Raw genomic sequence first — 18,071 nt, 5'->3', positions numbered from 1 at the left:
CCTAGCCCAGCACAGAGGCAGGCTAATTGGTTGCACCTGGCTAAACACACCTGCAGGCAATCGGCCACCTCCCTTTCTGTTCCTGGGCTGGTGGAAGCAGGGCAAGTCTCTAGGGCTTCTGGGGGGTGTAGTTCCATTGATAACCAATAGGAACAGCCAGGAATCAATGCTTGTAGCCTGGTGCATTATGGTACGCGTAGTTTGTTGGAAATAATAATTAAGCAGCAAAGTCTCGCAAATGGGAAATAAAGTTTCCAAAGTAAATATAGATAGATCCAAGAGTCTGTTGTAAATAAATGATAAACATATAGTCCAAATTGAGCGTAAATGGATGCGCCCATGGCGCAGGCATGACATCATCACAGAAGCCCTCCAAATGGTGCCACTCTGTCTGGGGTATACAGGATGTGTGGGAGGGTGATTAGGCACCCTGGATTGAGTTGCCTTGGCAACTCAAATTGCACTCTTGTGTGATTGGCCCAGTGGTGAGCCGCTCGGCTCACCACTTAGCATGGTTGAGTGACAGCTAGGCTGTTGAATGGGGGTTTTTCTGCATAAAAGCAGGGCTTTGGGGACTGGAACTTCAGAAGTCGCCACAGGACCTAAAGAATCCGAGGAGGGGAGAAGCTGAGCCATCTACGACGACGACACCACTGGTGGAGCCCTGCTGTACGAACTCGCCACTTCCCCGACGACCGAGGAGATCTTCTTCCAGGAGAGTCTTCTTCCCTTTGAGCTGGTGGGACCAACCAGTTCACCTTTTTCACCTTCCTGGAACGTCTCGTGGTCGAATCGCCCATGCCAAGCACCCCGGCGACCGGATACTCACGCTTCACCACTACCGCAAATAAAAGGGTCGTACCTTTTAATCGGGAACTCTGTGGCTGGTTTCTTCCCTGGCAGTGCAACGACCTCCAGCTTCCTTCCTCGTCGAGATCATCTCTTCCCCTGGACGAAGCCACGACTTGCACCCGCTGCCAGGAACAACTGCCACCGCTGGAGCTTTCTCACCATTCCAGGTACTGTGTCCCGCCTGGTCTCCCTTGCAACAGATTGTCCAAGGTGTCCCGTAAATCCTTGACATTCTAACTGGGTTGACCTCAGACCTGCTAACTTGGCCTTTCTGAACTGATCCAACCTCTTTTTGACTTTCCTGCAAAGACTTTCAGTGCATTTCCACTCCAAGAGTGGGCCTGGCCTATGAACTTTTTGCTCTACAGTAGACCCTGCCTTTCTTGACTTGCTGTGGTTTCTTACAAGTGTTGGTACTGTGTTATTTTCCTACTCTGCCTTTTCTCTCCCTTTTTAAACGAATTATTGGAGTGGCATCTACGGTTACGCACTCACCTCTTTTTTGCTAAATAAGTGATGTCTTAAACTAGACTTGTCGAATAATTAATTGGGGAGGTGTATATACTTATAGTGGCTGTGTTTGAACTTGCTTGATATATTAGTGCCAGTGTGTTTTCATAAGTGTATTTTTAAATAAATAAATAATTATATACTTTTATACCAAAGCTCTGGTTGGTGTTTGCTTGTTCTACTGTATTTTTAGCCCTATTGTGTATAATCTATATACTGCCTAACTCTTCTTGAGAGAAGTCTGACTGCTCAGCCACAGCTACCAGGTAAATCTGGGTGGTGCAGACTGCTACCAATTGGGTTTACTGCTTACTCCTGTGGTCTTAAACTTTTTGCAGTGGTCCCTAAGGGAACTGCACAGGTTTCTGCTTGACACCCTCCCCCTCCCTTACCGTCCTCCTTGCCTTTACCCCAACTTGGCCTGGGTTCATCCGAACCCTCCTGGTAGAACTGTGAGGCGTTGGGCCTTGTACAACCTTGGGGTTTCCCTCCGCCAGGATATTCTAAACCCTTATTTAGATTCCGAGCTAACCATACACTTGCCCCTCCTCTCGGGCTCACTCCTCCTTAATCCAGCATGTTTGTTTCTCCATTCCTCTCCCCATGCTATATGATAACAATTTATCGCCAGTTGCCTTTCATTTATTTAGTGTTTTAGTGCGCGGGCCTGTTAGCTTTGCTTCCCTTTCTTGCCTCCTGTTTCTGTCCGCAGCCCACTCCCATGGTTTAGGACCTCCTCTCAGGGGGTTTTAACTTGCACATTTTTCGGTTTGATCCTCATCTCCTTTCGTGTGCATCAGCGGCAGGCCCTCCTCATATGTGGTGATCCGCTGTTGTTTGCCGTCCCTTGTGAATTGAAGTCCGAAGGGGAAGGTCCATTTGTAGGTGATATTTTTGGCTACGAGTATCTTCGTAACTGGTTGCATCGCTCTCCTCTTTTGAAGTGTAGTGAGGGCTAGGTCTTGAAAGGGATTCATCTGGGACCCGTTGATTGATCGGTTCTGGTGTGGACGTGCCTCTGAGTATCTCCTCTTTCATAGTGTATGAGGTCAGGGCCACTAATACATCCCAGGGTCTTGCACACGGGTTCCTCTTCTTGGGGTCCACTCTGTGCACTTGATGGATCCTTATTCGACATATGAGGAAGTGTCCCAGATGTGTGAAGGTGGTCAGTGCTGAAATTGTGCAGAGAAATCGCAGGGGGATGGCGTGGGTGGGGGTGGTGAGTTAGATGGGGGAAGGGCAATGCACTTGAGAATTCCGACCAAACCAGGTGCCAGATGCTGTGCTGGCGCCAGAGATAAGGAAATGGGGGAGGAGGGGAACCACCGAGCTGGCTGCAGGGATTTCGCTAGGGCCTTTTTACTTTAATGCGTGTTGGTGGCGGGGCACGGTAAAGCGGGGTAGCCTGGCAGGAACGGGTTAGTGAGAGGGTGTCATTTCCAATAGGGCACCGGCATCATACAGCGTGGAAGAAAGCATGATATGATACGGCATTTATAACGCGCCTATACACAAGTGTAATGTTAGATGCACACAGTTAAACTGGCACAGAAAGCGTGCACAGCACAGCTGGTCCAAACACGAGTTTCGAGGTGGGTGAAGGAGATGGCAGTTCACCTAAAGGCTCGCCCCAGTGAGAGGTATAGCCTTTAGGTTAACATGGTGAATATTAATGTCAAGTGCACCATGAAGGACAGGGCCTCGGTTGAAAGCGCGCTCAGTCGGGCACGGACTTCCAAAGACCAAAAAAAAAGTCATAATTTGAACCCACGACATAACCTATAGATCCATGCAGGGGAGGGGTGGTGGGCTTGGCGACCCTAAACGTATACAAAAATAATAAAATAAAATAAAAAATGGCCCAACGGACAGTGGGGCGCTCTGCGGAGAGCCCAATCATTGTATGGGCGCCTGCGTTTCAGGCGGGCTCTCATTGCCAAGGTATGCATCATTGTTGTGCTACTCTTGACGTTGTTTTGAAGAGATGAATGAGTGCAGCTGTATTTGGACTACGTACAGGTATTAGTCGATGGGAACTTGTTGCAAAGGGGAGCTGGTTTCCACTGGCCGAGGTGCATGGGGTTGGCGGTGAATGTGTGGGGGGGAGGAAATGGCATCATAGCAAGATATGGAGCGCAATGATTGAAATGCACAAATGGTATATATATACATGAACGGGTAACAGAGAGGCCCGCGGCGTGCGAAGGTCGGGGGCCCGGTTGTGTAACCTCGCGGCCAATGGCGGCTAATTTGGGAGAAGGTGGGGGGTGGGTGGGGGGTGAACAGTGCAGATAGTAGAGCAAAGTTCAGCATATGAAGAGAGGCCGCAACTTGGAGGAACCGGGAGAACAGGGCCTTTGTCGGGGACCCCCGGTCAGAGCCATGATGGCGGGTAGTTGGGAGCTACCACACTCCAGTTGGCAGGGGCACATGGCCCAAGTGGCGGTGGGCTGCATGGGTAGTCGGCGTGGCTGCGTGGCAGGGACCGAGGTGCAAAGGGTTGGCGGGGGTTTCCAAAAGGTTGGAAAGTGTGTATTACATACGGATTAGCCACGGATAGGATGTTTTAAGGTGATGGAGATTGTTTAGAGGTACTGTATGAGATTATATGTACCGAGGATCGACGCATCACAAATGCAGGGTATTGCTAATAAACGATTGTGCAAAGGAAGAAAAGGTCATATGGTAATGTTTGTTGACTGTGCGGCTGGACGGGGGCTTTTCAGTCCGGGTTTCAGTCGGAGTTCAGTGTACAGTGGTGAAAGGAGGAAGCACTGGTTTGCAGAGGGTGGCCATTATGAGGGTGAAGTAAATTAATGTCTCATGACCTATACTAACACAATTTGTCTTTTTGTTTTCAAGGTGGCCACGTGTGGGAACAACATAAGTTAAAGGGGGGCCCACAGTTACAAGACGACGGTCCTGGGTACAGAAGGGCAAATGCACTTGGGCTTAGTGAGTTAATAATAGGTTTAGGCAATAGTACGCATATGGGTCGGAAAACGAAGGGACGCAACAACCCGAAAACAGGTAAAGTAAAACAGGACAATGCCCGCAGTCACCCAAATGGAGCTGTTAGATTACAATGGTGCGGAGTACTCAAACAGCTAGGGAAATGGCTGGGCAAAAAGGAGTAAGGTAGGGCGCGCAAGTTCGATCCTTTTCTCCCTAAGGCAAAAAATTGCGGGGGATAGGAGTGCTCGGACGGGCGTGACAGGTGGGGGGGGGGTAAGGGAGGTATCTGGGGAAAGGGCAAGGAACAGCGCAGTGTGTCTGGGGGCTGGAAGGACAGTGGTTGAAAGGAATAGGGAACAAAAGAGTGGTATAGGGGGTCAACGCTAAACAATGATGGAAGTGAGTGGCTGGCTGCATAGCAAGGTTAAGGTCCTGCTAGGGGAAGGGAACCAGAAAAGGAGAAGAGGGTTACGTAACAAAGGGGTAGAAAATGGAGAGTAAGTTCAAATAAATAAATAATAAATAAATGAAATATAAAGACAAACATAAAGCGAGAATAAGCTAATTTAAGGAAAAGGGAAAGTAGGGTGCGCAAATTAGAACCCCTTTTCCAAAGGCAAGAATTTGCAGTGGAAGGGAGGCTCGGGCGGGCATCACGGGGGGGGGGGAGGAGGGTACACAGAGAATGACACTGATAAGGTTTCCGGGATGCTTGCCATGGAAGAACATCTTAGAACGATAACTGGGAGAAATAATCCACACTTAGGGACCACAGAACTATAGGTAGGAGCAAGAGAGACGAATTAGGCGAGAAGGTAGGGAACGTCACCAGAAAAATCCAGGACCCCGGGGGCGAGGAATAAGATGGGGATGGGGTGCACCTCTCTGGAGTAGGAACCGAAATTTGCAGAAGGAACCTCAGGAAAGCGCTGGAAGGTATGGGAATGCACATGGAAGGGGAAAATGGCCAGTACGGATATATACAAAATTAAATAAATAAATAAAGAGGAAACCGAGTTGGGCCGCGGAAAACAAAGGACAGAGCGGGTAGGGTGGGCCAGTAAGAGGCAGGTGGGGGAACTCTTGGGCGCCGCAAGCCGCACAAGAGTCATGGCGAAGGGATACGCAACTGAAGGTAGGGCCTGGCAGGCACAAGGAAACAGGGCGCAAGGGAATCCAAGTAGTCAAAAGGGGGGCAGGGGACACGTACGCAAAAAACAGGCGCAGCCACATCAGTTGGCAGAGGACTAGTGGTCGGGGACCAGGGGGAGGGGAGTCTGGGGTGGGGGGAGAACCCCAGGGGAGCGAGGGGCAGACAACGGTGGTAAGAGAAGGTGGAACGAGGGAGAACAGGAAATCTAAGGGGGGCATGCAAGAGGGTAAGTCACACAATTAACGGGGAGCGAGGAGTGGCCATGGAGATCGGGTGGAAAAGGCATAGGTAGGTACCGGGGGATGGGAGAGGGGGGCGAGGAATAACATAGGGACCTGGAAGAAGCTGGGGGTCGGGGTACGAAGGGGTGGGTAAAGGGAAAGCTTAGAACACTTACACCTGGCCTACAGGGAGAAAGGGGGGGGCAGACAACAAGGGTGAGAAGAAACTTAGCGATCCTGCACCTTGGAAAGTGGAAAAAGGGGCACCGGCAAAGTAAAGCCGTCGGAAAATGTGGATTAAAGAAACGGCGTCAGTTCTGTTTAACGGATGCTGCTCGCCAGCAAGTTGCCTCACGAGAAGAAAAGTGGGAAAGTAAAGTAAAGTAAAAAGTAACGGCGTCAGTTCCGCTCTACGGATGCTGCTCGCCAACAAGTTGGCTCACAAGAAGAAAAGTGGGAAAGTAAAGTAAAGTAAAAAGTAACGGCGTCAGTTCCACTCCACGGATGCTGCTCGCCAACAAGTTGGCTCACGAGAAGAAAAGTGGGAAAGTAAAGTAAAGTAAAAAGTAACGGCGTCAGTTCCGCTCCACGGATGCTGCTCGCCAGCAAGTTGGCTCACGAGAAGAAAAGTGAGAAAGTAAAGTAAAAAGTAACGGCGTCAGTTCCGCTCCATGGATGCTGCTCGCCAACAAGTGGGGAATGTAAAGGGGTGCTGCTCAGAGTAGAATATCCTGAGCAGTACTGCCAAATTCAAGTAACGGAGCACCTGTAAGCTACCTCCTGCTTATTAAAGCAACTGCGGCCTATACATCCACAAATTATGGTGTCTGTGTGTTGTTTCAGGTGGGGGGGGTTGTTGAAGAGGAGAGGGAATGGATTGGGTGGGGCTGCCGAGGTAGCAAGATCGCTCCATGTCACAGATATCACAGTACAGGACCCGGGATGGCTGAGTTTGGGGTGTGGCGGCTAAGGCAACCCTCTGTCTATGCGCATTTGCGCGTTCTCCTGCCCGCCAGCTTCGGATACCGCGTCTGTCCTGCGGTGCTTACTTTTGGCCGATCCGCTCTTTTTTTTCTTAAGTGGCAAGGCTAATGTCCGCGCGCTTGCGCTTACCCACTAATCCGGTGACCACCTGCACGGCCGCCGTGGTGTACACAGTGCTTTTCGTTTTGCGACTTGCCGCTGCTGCAGCTCCTCGCTCGTTTCTCCTGCCATGCTCCTTGTTGACACAGAACTTCCTTGCCTTTTCTTTCTGGGCTAGGCGGTCCTCTGCTGGTATGCCGCCCGTTCACCCGACTGGACCTACGTTGTTGCAGTCCCTCACGTCTCTGATGCGGCTCCACAGTCGACTCCGCTTCCACATTGTTGCAGGGGGTGGGAGGGAGCCGATATCCTCATTCACCTCCTCATCAGTTAGTGGGGAGAGTAATCTTTTCAGCTTGCCGTTGTTCTGCTTCTTAGTCATCCTTATATCGTGGCCTGAGACGGAGCACTAGGATGTGCACCCTCATGGTCTGCTAGCCAGCTTGGAATCGCGTGGCTTTCAAGTAATGCAGGTTCTGCCATATTTGGGCTGGATCATGTAGGATCTCCCAGAAGCTTCGAGGTGAACGGCCTTCTCACATGGCTTGCTAGTAACGCCCTCCCCCCGTGAGTAACTTTAATTTTTTATGCATCCAATAAGGTTAAGAATCTCTATTGAATTCAACAAGTCCTGCCACTATACAGAGGCTGCAGGATGTATGCTTATATTTGGCCTAATGCTTAAGCGCAAAGTGTTGTTGTGTGCCCTTACGTTTCATTGGTTTATGTGTTTGCTTTGTTTCTGCTTTAGCTTCTTCTTGATCACCCTGAACTTGCATGGTCTAAGGATGAGGATGGAGTAAATAGTTCATTTACAGTTCTGCAAGAGAGCATTGATCAGGTATGCAACATTTTTCTGTTCCTTTTAACATCTGTGTGCTTATTTTGCTATTTGCTATGCAACACACAATTGTTGAATCTTAACTAAATAGATATTCTAATGAGGCTCTAATCAACCTTCTCAGCACTACCCAGGTTTCAACTGAATGCTGGGAAGATTGGACAATCTTGTTTAGAAACAATGCCATTGCTGCCCAATGCTTGTCTGGCTTTTTAAAGAGTGTAGTGTGACGAATCCATGGATGTTGTCGCTTCTCCCCTGGGGGTAGCCCCTTCCCATGAGGCCAGGGAGGTGAGGCCGCTACCTGATAGTCCCACTGGGATGTTACTTAGTGGGTGGATCTCATGGGGAGAGTAACCCCCTATGAAATGAGTGACGACTTTGGGACAACGTGGTAGCCCCATGGCCCACCTTACCTTAACCCAACTTCCTCATGAACCCCCTACAACAACATTCCTAGTGTTCATATCGGTTTCCTTAAAACCAGTAGGTAGGAAGTACTGGGACGAGGAAGAGTGTGGACTCCTCAAGGGACATATCCCGTATGTACTGAGACAAGGGAGAGACCAACTGACTCACTGAGAATCCTCGAGATCAGTACTGGGAGGAGAGAGAAGTTTGGAAGCATAGAGAGCCTTAATGAAAACCCGATTAAACAGACTAGTCTTTTCCGACTTCTGATTTGGCAGATCCTGTTCAAAAGAGAAGAGGGAAACAACAGCTGTGAGAGAGAGAGATCCTCCCTGGAGAAACCGGGCGATTCAGAGTCATCTGGAGAGACCCAGATTTGGTCAGAAAGCAAAGACTGGGATGCTTACCAGGAGGTAGAGCTGTCACGGAAGGGCCCGACAAGCATGGACCAACAGAGCCACAGAAGACTCAGGCATCCAGCTAGGCAGGAGAGTTGGTATGCACATCCCAAGGGGACTGCAAGCCGCAGAACGAGAAACACTGTGGAGAGGTCGCAGCAGGGGTATAAGCCACGAGACAACCGGACAAAAAGAAAGGGATGCCTGCAACCGACCGGAGATCACCAGCAAACCTCTCGCAGGTATCTGGGCTGGCTGGGTGGTTGCTGGGACCCACGAGAAGCCATATTTAGTGGGTCAGAGACCCATACTCGATAACGAGCAGCATCCCCAGGGATCTTCAGTCACAGTACCTGGTGTGTTGCTGGGTCAGGTCTGCCTAAGTACAGAGATCGAATGAAGCACAGGTCTGGGGCCAGAGAGAAAAGAAACCAATATGAAGGGGTATGATATGATATGATAATTAATGTATAACACACGTGTACACAAGTGTTTCTAGGCACAACAAGACAAAACAAGGAAAGGACAGAGGGAGGATAAAACAACACTCTTACTAGGCCTTGTGTCATTCAGATCACACACGTACGGGGGGACTGAGGGGGAGAAGTGCTGAGGTGGGGGTGCAGGTAGCTCATAAGTGCTGCCAGTAAGTGGCCCATTAGTGCAGAGAATCGGGACTTTAGGGTTGCAGATACAGACCCATAAGTGTAAGGGAGGCCCGGAGGCAGTGCAAGGGCAACTGGACATGCAGGAGCCTGGACCTGAGTTCAGTGGGTGGCCAGAAGACCTGTGTTTGGCGTAGTCAGGGACATCAGCGAGGGAGTGGGAGAGAGAAAGTGGAAGCGAAAAGGAAGGTCTTGAGTTGCTTCCGAAACCAGAGGTGGTCCTGCTCAAGTTTGAGAGAGGCAGGGAGGCTGTTCCAGAGGGATGCCCCAGCAGAGGAAAGAGATCTACCCCCACTCTCTGTCTGGAGAAGCGTCTGACCCTCAGATTTGGAGGTGGATGAATGGAAGGCTTGAGAAGGAAGATGCTTAGGATGAGAAAGTTGGAGGTAGTTTGGTCCCCTGACCCAGAAAGCCTTATGAACGATGCAAAGGGTCTTGAACATGATCCTTGCAGCCACAGGGAGCCAGTGGAGAGATTTCAGTGCTGGAGAGATAGGATCCCTGGGCTTGAGGTCAAGGACAAGTCTTGCAGTTCCTTTCTGGAGAAGTTGTAAAGGGTGAAGAGTAGAGGCAGGTAGATATAAAAAGAGGCTGTTACAGTAGTCCAGCCTAAAGAGGACCAGAGTCTGGAGACAGTGAGCTTCTGGGGGAAAGTGAGAAGAGGAAGAATACCTCTGAGGAGGTGCAGCTGGTAGTGTCACTTCTTTGAGACGTCAGAAATGTGAGGAGAGAAGGAGAGGGTGGAGCCGAAGAGGACCCCAAGGTGCTTAGCCTCAGTGGAAGGATGCAGGTAGCCGGCCCAGGGTGGGCAGTCAGAGTGAGTGAGAGCAGGTGTCCCAATGAGGAGGATCTCAGTCTTACTTGCATTAAGCCAGAGATCATTGGAGACACACCATTCCTGAATTGCGGGCAGGCAGTCTGGTATGAAATAAGGATTTGAAGTGGCTGGGAGGAGCCTGAAGGAGAGCTCAGAGTCATCTGCATAACATTAAAAATTAGAGCAGAAGATAGAGATGCAGTGGGCAAGAGATGCCAGATAGTGGTTGAAAAGCCAGGGAGAGAGGTTAGACCTCTGTGGAACACAACAAGTAGAAAGAGAGAAAGACGAGACCAAACACAGACAATAAGAGAATCCGACAAAAAGAGAATCCGTCAAAAAGAATACCTGGCAGGATAATGAACTGGGTATATCTATTGGGAACTGTGAAGAGCCAAGAAAGGTCGGGCCCAGACCCAATAACGATCTGCTTCTAAACTCATCTTTATAGGGTAGTGAACCAGGTGAGCTGTGAACACTGTGAACATTGTTACACTGTAAAGGGCAGGAAAAGGAAGACACTTTTGCCTGCAATTGGGAACACCACTGAAAAACCTGAGAAAGGCCAGGGGAATGGAGGCATTCCCCCTGGTGTTGACAACCAATGTGAAAGAAGCCAAGAGAAAGGGTGTTACTCTCTTGGCATTGTAAATTACACTGCAAATGCCAGGAAAAGGAAGACACTTGTCCTGGCATTGGGAAAACCACTGAGAAACCTGGGAAAGGTTAGGGGGAGGGAGTCACCCCCCTAACACTGGGAAGATACAAGACTTTATTTCTATGTGCAAACTAAGATTTGTCACCTCTGAGTCGTTGCGCAGCCCTAACACAGGTAAACAAATATGCAGATAAACTAGATCAATGTCAAACAGTGCCGCACAGTGTAACAAGTAGATATGATTCAAGAAAATCGTCAGCCAGAGAGCTATTGAAACAGGTTTTTATGAATCAAATAAAAACAGAGCTGCCGACACGTGTTTCGACCCTAAGCAACGGGTCTTTTTCAAGGCAATACGTGTGGTAGGTCAGCAAGATTTAGCAATGCAAAGCCTGTTGCGGCGATGCAAATGGCGGCAAATTCAAGAATTGCCTATTTCAACAGTGATATGGCATGTAATTGCTGTGTGACGAGGAAATATGTGATCCAAGTATTTTCTTAAATCTTCAGTTATGCAGGTTTGTAAAGCTCCACAAGGGATTTATCCCCATTACTAGCAGCGTTCGTCAGAATACTTTAGTTTTGGAAACGATCTGGCACTTTACAAACCTGAATAACTGAAGATTTAAGAAAATACTTGGACTTTAAAGCCATGCTGCTAGCTGAAAAGACTTTCTTTGCCCAGGAGTCAATGCATAGGTCATCCCTATCAGGGGGTACGGTTGGGTACGCAGCTTGCTTGGGAGGCAGATGTAGCTGCTTGTACTACTAGACTTTCTGGAGTTGGATGGATTGACAGGTAGCCATGGTTACTACTGGATGGTCTTTTTTTTTGTCACATTTTTGTTTACTGCCGGGCTGGACTCTGGAGCCTGCCCATTGGCCGCAACCCTTTTTTGCAGTGCTACATGGAATGGTAGAATGGGCTCATATTGAAGACCCTTGTCCAAAATGTCAATCAGGTCGTCCTGTTCAAATGCAGGAGCCGGTCTGCTCCATCCCAAGAATTCCACCACTCTGGACATTAGGCTTCTGAGGATGCATCTGCATGATCAGCAGGGTCTGGTTTCCCAAAATCTAGTTCTGGGGAGGTGTCTACCCCACTAGCTGTCTGTAGGGTGTCATGTAGTTCTTGAACCCTGGTCTCTTCCGAAAATAAAGCATTCAGATATATTAGTATTCTTTTGACTACTAGGTGTATCCAATTAGAGACCACATGGAGAGGTATTTTCAGAGGTTTCATAGCCCTCATATATTGAAGTCAAGGACCTGAAAAAATCCTTTTAAGATAAAGGTTTTAAAACCTTTCCCTTGCTTTTCTGAGGTAAAGGCGTCTAAGAATATACAATCGGCGTCTATGTTTTTTGTATCAACGTCAAAGGCGTCAATGGTGTTGACGGCTTAACTTTTGCCTTGTGCTTCGAGGGACTTAGCCGTCGACTCAATGTTTTCTTAGACAATTTCTCGCATCGTCGAGTACTCAAAGACTCTCGAGTAGTCTTAGGCTTATGACCAGGGCTCGAGGGTGAGCTGGGTTTCGCCTTGGCGTCATGATAGTCTTCCGACTGTAACTTGGCCACTTTTCTTATGCTTTGAGGAGGTCAGACCTGAACCTGGAAGATTTTGCACATTTTCTTCCTGAAGGGTTCCCACTCCTCTTTTGAGGAAGATTTAGTTGGACAGACTACGCTACTTTCTGAGGAAGACGACGAGGAGGAAGAAGGTGATCTGTGCCTTCTCTGGGTTTTTTTTGAAGACGTCGAGGAGTGGCTGCTCCTCGAGTGGGATCATTTCTTGGATTTTTATTTTTTTTATTTAATCTCTCGACTCGTGGGATGACCCAAATTTAGAAGGAGTGGGATTTGTGGTACCATCAGACAGGGATTTGTGGACAATCCTACCCACAGCTAGTTTAGATTTGCCCTCTTTTAAGGCCTTACCTGTCATCGACTGACAGGATCGACAGTCATCGGTTACATGTTTGACGCCCAGGCACCAGAGGCATATCTTATGCTGGTCCATGATCGACATCTTGGCGCCACATTTTATACACTTTTTGAAGCCTGTCTTTGGAGTATTCAAAGCTGAAGACAAGGCCATTTTTGATAAGTTTTCGAAGAAAACTGAAGCGCGTTGTTAATCTCGAAGCAATCGCATTCGCAGAAAAACAGAAATGAAGCCAACGGGCGCTGTGTGTGGTATTTGTACTCAACGATGAAATCGGCCGAGTTGGAAGCCCTTGAAGGAAATCAACTCTACCGTCTCGATGCTAAAACCAGCAAAGTTTTCATTCACCCCGTGGGACTGCAATGTGATGGCGGCTGATAACATCGCTGATGGTGAGGAAAGTGACAGCTTCATGAACCTGATAGGGGATGGCATGTGTGAGTCTCTGCAATCAGGTCTGGACACGGCTGACAGCGTCAGCAGGGCTATGGCAGCAAGCACTGTCATACGCAGATTTGCTTGGTTGAGAAAGTCAGGATTTGCACCTGATGTACAATCCAGACTCCTTAACGTGCCCTTTGACGTCTCATTTATTTGGAAATTAAGCTGATGAAGGCCTTGAAAAGCTGCAGACCTCGAAGGCGGCAGCCAAGTCCTCAAGTGCCGCAGTCAGGCAGCCACAGCCTTTTGACCCCAGTGGATCATCTTGGAGGGGTAGGTCGTTTTGCTACTACTGCTCAGTTGGAAGAGTAGAGAACAGGCTGGACAAAGAGGAGAGAGACAATTCCCTTGTGATACACGAGGGAGAGGTACAAAGCCCACCCAAGCAGCAGCGTCTTTACCATCAGCCGCTGCTTCAGCTGCCTCAAAACAGTAGCCCAGGGTTACTGCCTCCCCTTTATTCATAGACCTCAGGGTCATCCACCGTGAAACGATTCGCTAAATGTTCCAGATCCATTCCTGTTGCAAGAAATGTTGACCCTCCTAGAGAAATGTGCTATGGAACCAGTACCAGTAAAGGAGAGGAACAGAGGATGGTAATCTCCCTATTTCCTAATCCCCAAGAAGGATGGAGGACTGAGACCTATCTTGGACTTGAGATACTTGAACAAGTTCCTCAGGGAGGACAAGTTCAAGATGGTCACACTTTCTCAGATCCTTCAGGCCCTCCAGCTCCATCATTGGATGATATTGTTGGACCTTCAGGATGCTTACTTGCATGTGCCAATCCATCCCAAGCACAGGAAGTACCTGAGGTTTGCCGTTGGCGGGTCTCTTTATCAGTTTCGAGTCCTGCCATTCAGGCTGACCTCCGACCCAAGGATTTTCCTCAAGTTAATGGCAATGGTGGCAGCAAATCTCAGGAGAGGGGGGATTCACGTCTACTCCTACCCCTACCTGGACGATTGGCTGATCAGGGCACGTTCACCTGAAAAGGCTCAGGAACATCTCAGTATCACCTGCCACTCCCTCCACAGATTGGGCTTCTCCCTAAATTACATGAAGTCCCACATAATACCATCTCAGAGACTCCAGTTCATTGGAGCAGTCCTGGATGCATCCTTGGGAAAAGCCTCGCCACCTGAGGTGCGGGCTCAAGACATTCTGCAGATGGTCACCAAGTTTCAGAGTGCCCAGCATTTTCCAGCCTTAGAGTTTTTGAGGTTGCTCGTCCTCATGTTATCCTTTATTTTTCTGGTGCCAGAGGCTCGCCTAAGAATGAGATCCCTTCAGTGGGCCCTCAGGACACAGTGATCCCATTTCTCAGGCAGGATATCAGACCTCCTTCAAATTCCAAGGAGAGTCTCACAGGACCTTCTGTGGTGGGCCTGCAAGGACAACATTCTGAAAGGAGAACCTTTTTGGCAACCATGTGTGGAGATAACAGTAGTGACGGATGCCTCACTCACGGGGTGGGGAGCCCACTCCAACGATCTGACAATCAACGGTCCTTGGTCTCCATCAGAGTCCAAACTACACATAAACCTTTTGGAGCCGAGGGCAAACAGACTAGCGCTGCAGGCCTTTCTCCCCGCTGTACTGGGAAAGAATGTCCTGATAATGACGGACAACAAAGTGGCCATGTACTACCTCAATAAGGGAGTAGGCGTAGGGTCACTACCACTGTGCAGAGAAGCAATGCAGCTCTGGTTCTCAGCAATTCAAGAAGGAATCTCCATATTAGCAGTTCACCTAGCCAGAATGGGGAACATGGCGGAGGACGCTCTGAGCAGGCAGTGCTCAGTCTCCCATGAGTGGGAACTAGCTCAGGCACTCTTTTAAGATATCTTCACCCTTTGGGGAAACCCTTAAGTGGTTCTGTTTGCGACCAGGGTCAACCAGAAGTGCAAACTGTTTTGCTCCAGTGAATTTACTCCAAGAGGAGCTTTGGGAGATACGTTCGTAGTAGACACAGAGTTTCCACTCTTATACGCGTTTCCTCCAGTCCCCGTCATTCCTCACGTGATCAGGAGGTTGGGAAAGTTCAGAAGTCCATGATCCTAATTGCCCCAAATTGGGCCAGTAGGACGTGGTACCCGGACCTTCTGGACATGTCCATCTGCCCTCCAATACGTCTTCCGCAAAGAGCAGACCTTCTCTCATGAGAGGAGGGTCGGTTTCTCCATTCAGAGGTCAAGACACTCAGCCATCACGCTTGGTTTCTGAGAATCTGCGGTACAAGGATTGGGAAGTCACAGATGGCGTAATGGAGATTTTGCTTTCGGACAGAAGCACAGCTACAAAATCCTTATACCGCTGCCGTTGGAACAAGTCCTGCAGTTGGTGTAGGGTAAATGATGTGGACCCTTTTCAATGCGATACACTTATGGTGTTATCTTTTCTACTACATTTAGAAAATCTGGGGCTCCAGATTGGAACTTTCAAGGGTAATCTAGCAGTGCTTTCCATATTCGGGCACACATCGAAAGAGGCTTCCTACTTCAAAATACCCTTAATAATTACATTTCTTAAAGGACTCACAAACGTGTTTCCTCCTACACCATTCCAAATAACTACTTGGGACTTTAACTTGATTTTAATGTTTTTGACGTGCATTCCTTTCAAGCAACTCCATTCCTGCCCTTTAAGGCTGCTAACTTCCAAAACCATTTTGTTGGTAGCAATAACATCAGCCCGCAGGGTGAGCGAGTTGCAGGCATTATCCTATAGACCCCAGTTTACCACCTTTTACAAGTATACGTAAGGTCAAACCCTCTTTTCTACCGAAGAATGTGTGGGATTACCATTTAGCACAGAAAATTGTGCTTCTGGCCTATCCTGGCAAAGAAGAGAAAAGATTGCATAGACTCGATCTGAAGCAAGCTCTAAGCTTTTATATTTCCAGCATGGTAAAGTTGCGACACCAAAACCAACTTTTCATTGGATATACTGGACATAAACTAGGTCGATCAGTCACCAAACAGACCCTATTCAGATGGATTATACTGGCTATTTCGTAGCGTTGCAGGCTAGCTGGGAAAGATCCCCCAGAAGGTTTAATGGCTCCTTCCACTAGGGGCATGGCAACTTCCTCTACCCTTCAGAGGGGAGTTCCGATCGATAAAAGACATCTGCGGGGCAGCTACCTGGTCCACCTTCCACACATTCACTAAACATTACTGTTTAGACTCTTCTAACAATGGAGGAGGATTGGGAAGGCAATTCAATGCTCTATTCTGGACAAACAATAACTCTCAATTCTTACTCCCTCCTCCAAAAGAACCTAATATGGCTTTGGCAGTCTATTGTAAGATGAGGGAAAAGTGGGAGGACACAATCCATTCGAAGTTAGTTACCCCTGGTAACGTTGTTTCGACTGGATGTTCCTGCCACATATTCCTCATCGCCCTCCCAACCTACCCCACTGCAGAATTTCCGAGCTTTGGACTTTGCGCTCTTTTAAGGTTTGATCATTTAAAGAGGCACTTCTCGAGGTGGGCAATTCTGCATATGGTGGTGAAAAAAAAATACAACAAAAGCCAACAGGCGCTGCACGTGTTATATGTACTCGACGATGACGTCAGCCGAGATGGAAGCCCTCGAGGGACATCGAGTCGACTGTCTCGACGCACAGCATCCTCTGCCGAGAGCACTTTTTTCGGAAGCAGCTAAAGCTGGAAACGAAGATATCAGATGTGGAATGCGTGGGAGTGACGTCCAGTCGAAAGAACGTTACCAGGGGTAAGTAACTTGTTCATCTGACATAACACGATTCTTGTGTTTCAAGTGGTGTACTTGCTTTGTCAAGATAGTGCAAGGTTCTTTAGATATCCTCCCCAACACTGTACAAGAGGACCTTTCCTTTGGTTAAAAAAAAGTCTCTGTATTCTCATATTTCTCAATTCCCGGATCCATTTCTGGGTTATAGACTGTTTTATTTCCGTCCTACTTTTGTATTTATAAAATCTGCTTTTTGCGAGAGAGCCCATCTTCTAGTTCTTGGGGCCTGGCGCAGGCCTAGTTCCAGCTTGAGCTCAGCGATGCGGAAAGGCGTCCCACAGCATCTCTATAGCTGCTATTATAGAGCTTTCTTCAGTTCTGTGTCTTGAGGTTTTGGCTCTAGTCCCCAAGACACTCTCCCGGTCTACCTATTCCACAAGACCAAATGGTCTTGTTCATAATCAGATGCTGTCCACTTCTTGGACATTTTGCCACAGGCTTTTCTCTCTGTCCAAATTTTGTTACCTCCCCCTGACAAACGGTGTGATTCCCTCTTACACTCCAATTGCCACTCCTCCGGAACCCCACCTTTTCACTTCCTTCACCCTCTTCTCACTGGTCACGTCCAGCCTCCTCCTGAACACATACTTTTGATGGATTCTTAACTCCCACGGATTCCTGATCTATGATATCTATTTCTAGTGCAGCTATTCTTCTGAAACCTTCCCGCTGCCAGGGGGCACAGCGCGGCTATGTATAGGCTCAGCACTACGCCTCTACATGCCCTGCACTAGACATGACCTTGGGGCAAGTATATATTGAGGTGCTGGACACTGTAACTTCAATTTTTTTTTCTGCACATACTGTTTGCTTATGGAGCACTAATTAGCTAAATAATGACCAATCCCACAAAGGCCTAGGGTTTCAAGCCCTGCACGGACTGCAGCAGGTAGATGTGGGTGTCTGACTCCCACAGGATCTATCTGAAGGCCCTATGAGAAAGGGAGGCTAAACCCTTCACCTATTTCCACAAGGAAAAGTGTGACAAGGTCTTGATCGAAATTTCAGGGCATGTAAAACAAATTAGAAAAGAAAATCTGCCTGCAGAGAGAAAAAGAAGCTCCACAAGAGTTCCCGCTCTCCCAGCACTTCCTCTCGACACCACTCTTCTTCCTCAAAGAAAAGGAGTCTTCACTTGAGGGACACTCCAGAGACGATGCATGTACCGTTTCCTACCCAGTCCTCCGCTTCGGACGAATGGGAGGTGTTTTGCCTGAAGAGGCGCTAGACATCTTAGCCAAGGCCCAGGCCCCAATGGCTTCGGTATCGGCGCTGTTAGCACTGACCTGTCCCACTGCGCTTGGATAAGGTAGCAGGGAAGCCACAGGGACCCACA

At 48.6% G+C, this 18,071-nt stretch overlaps 1 protein-coding gene across 9 annotated transcripts in view; it reads left to right on the top strand.

The window, feature by feature from the left end:
• The window catches only part of NUB1 (negative regulator of ubiquitin like proteins 1), a 1,721,658-nt gene that overhangs the window by 1,463,617 nt on the left and 239,970 nt on the right, over window positions 1-18,071 (top strand). For all 9 annotated transcript variants that reach the window (XM_069647724.1, XM_069647720.1, XM_069647723.1 and 6 more), the window contains one exon: window positions 7,529-7,618. In XM_069647724.1, the coding sequence (XP_069503825.1) occupies window positions 7,529-7,618 (90 nt within the window). The remainder of the gene's footprint in view (window positions 1-7,528; window positions 7,619-18,071) is intronic.

Source organism: Ambystoma mexicanum, chromosome 2q (assembly GCF_040938575.1).
Source record: "Ambystoma mexicanum isolate Mex_15411 chromosome 2q, UKY_AmexF1_1, whole genome shotgun sequence".
Lineage (NCBI taxonomy): Eukaryota > Metazoa > Chordata > Amphibia > Caudata > Ambystomatidae > Ambystoma > Ambystoma mexicanum.
Note: the sequence above shows the minus strand (reverse complement) of the source record. Positions and strands in the feature narration are given on the sequence as shown.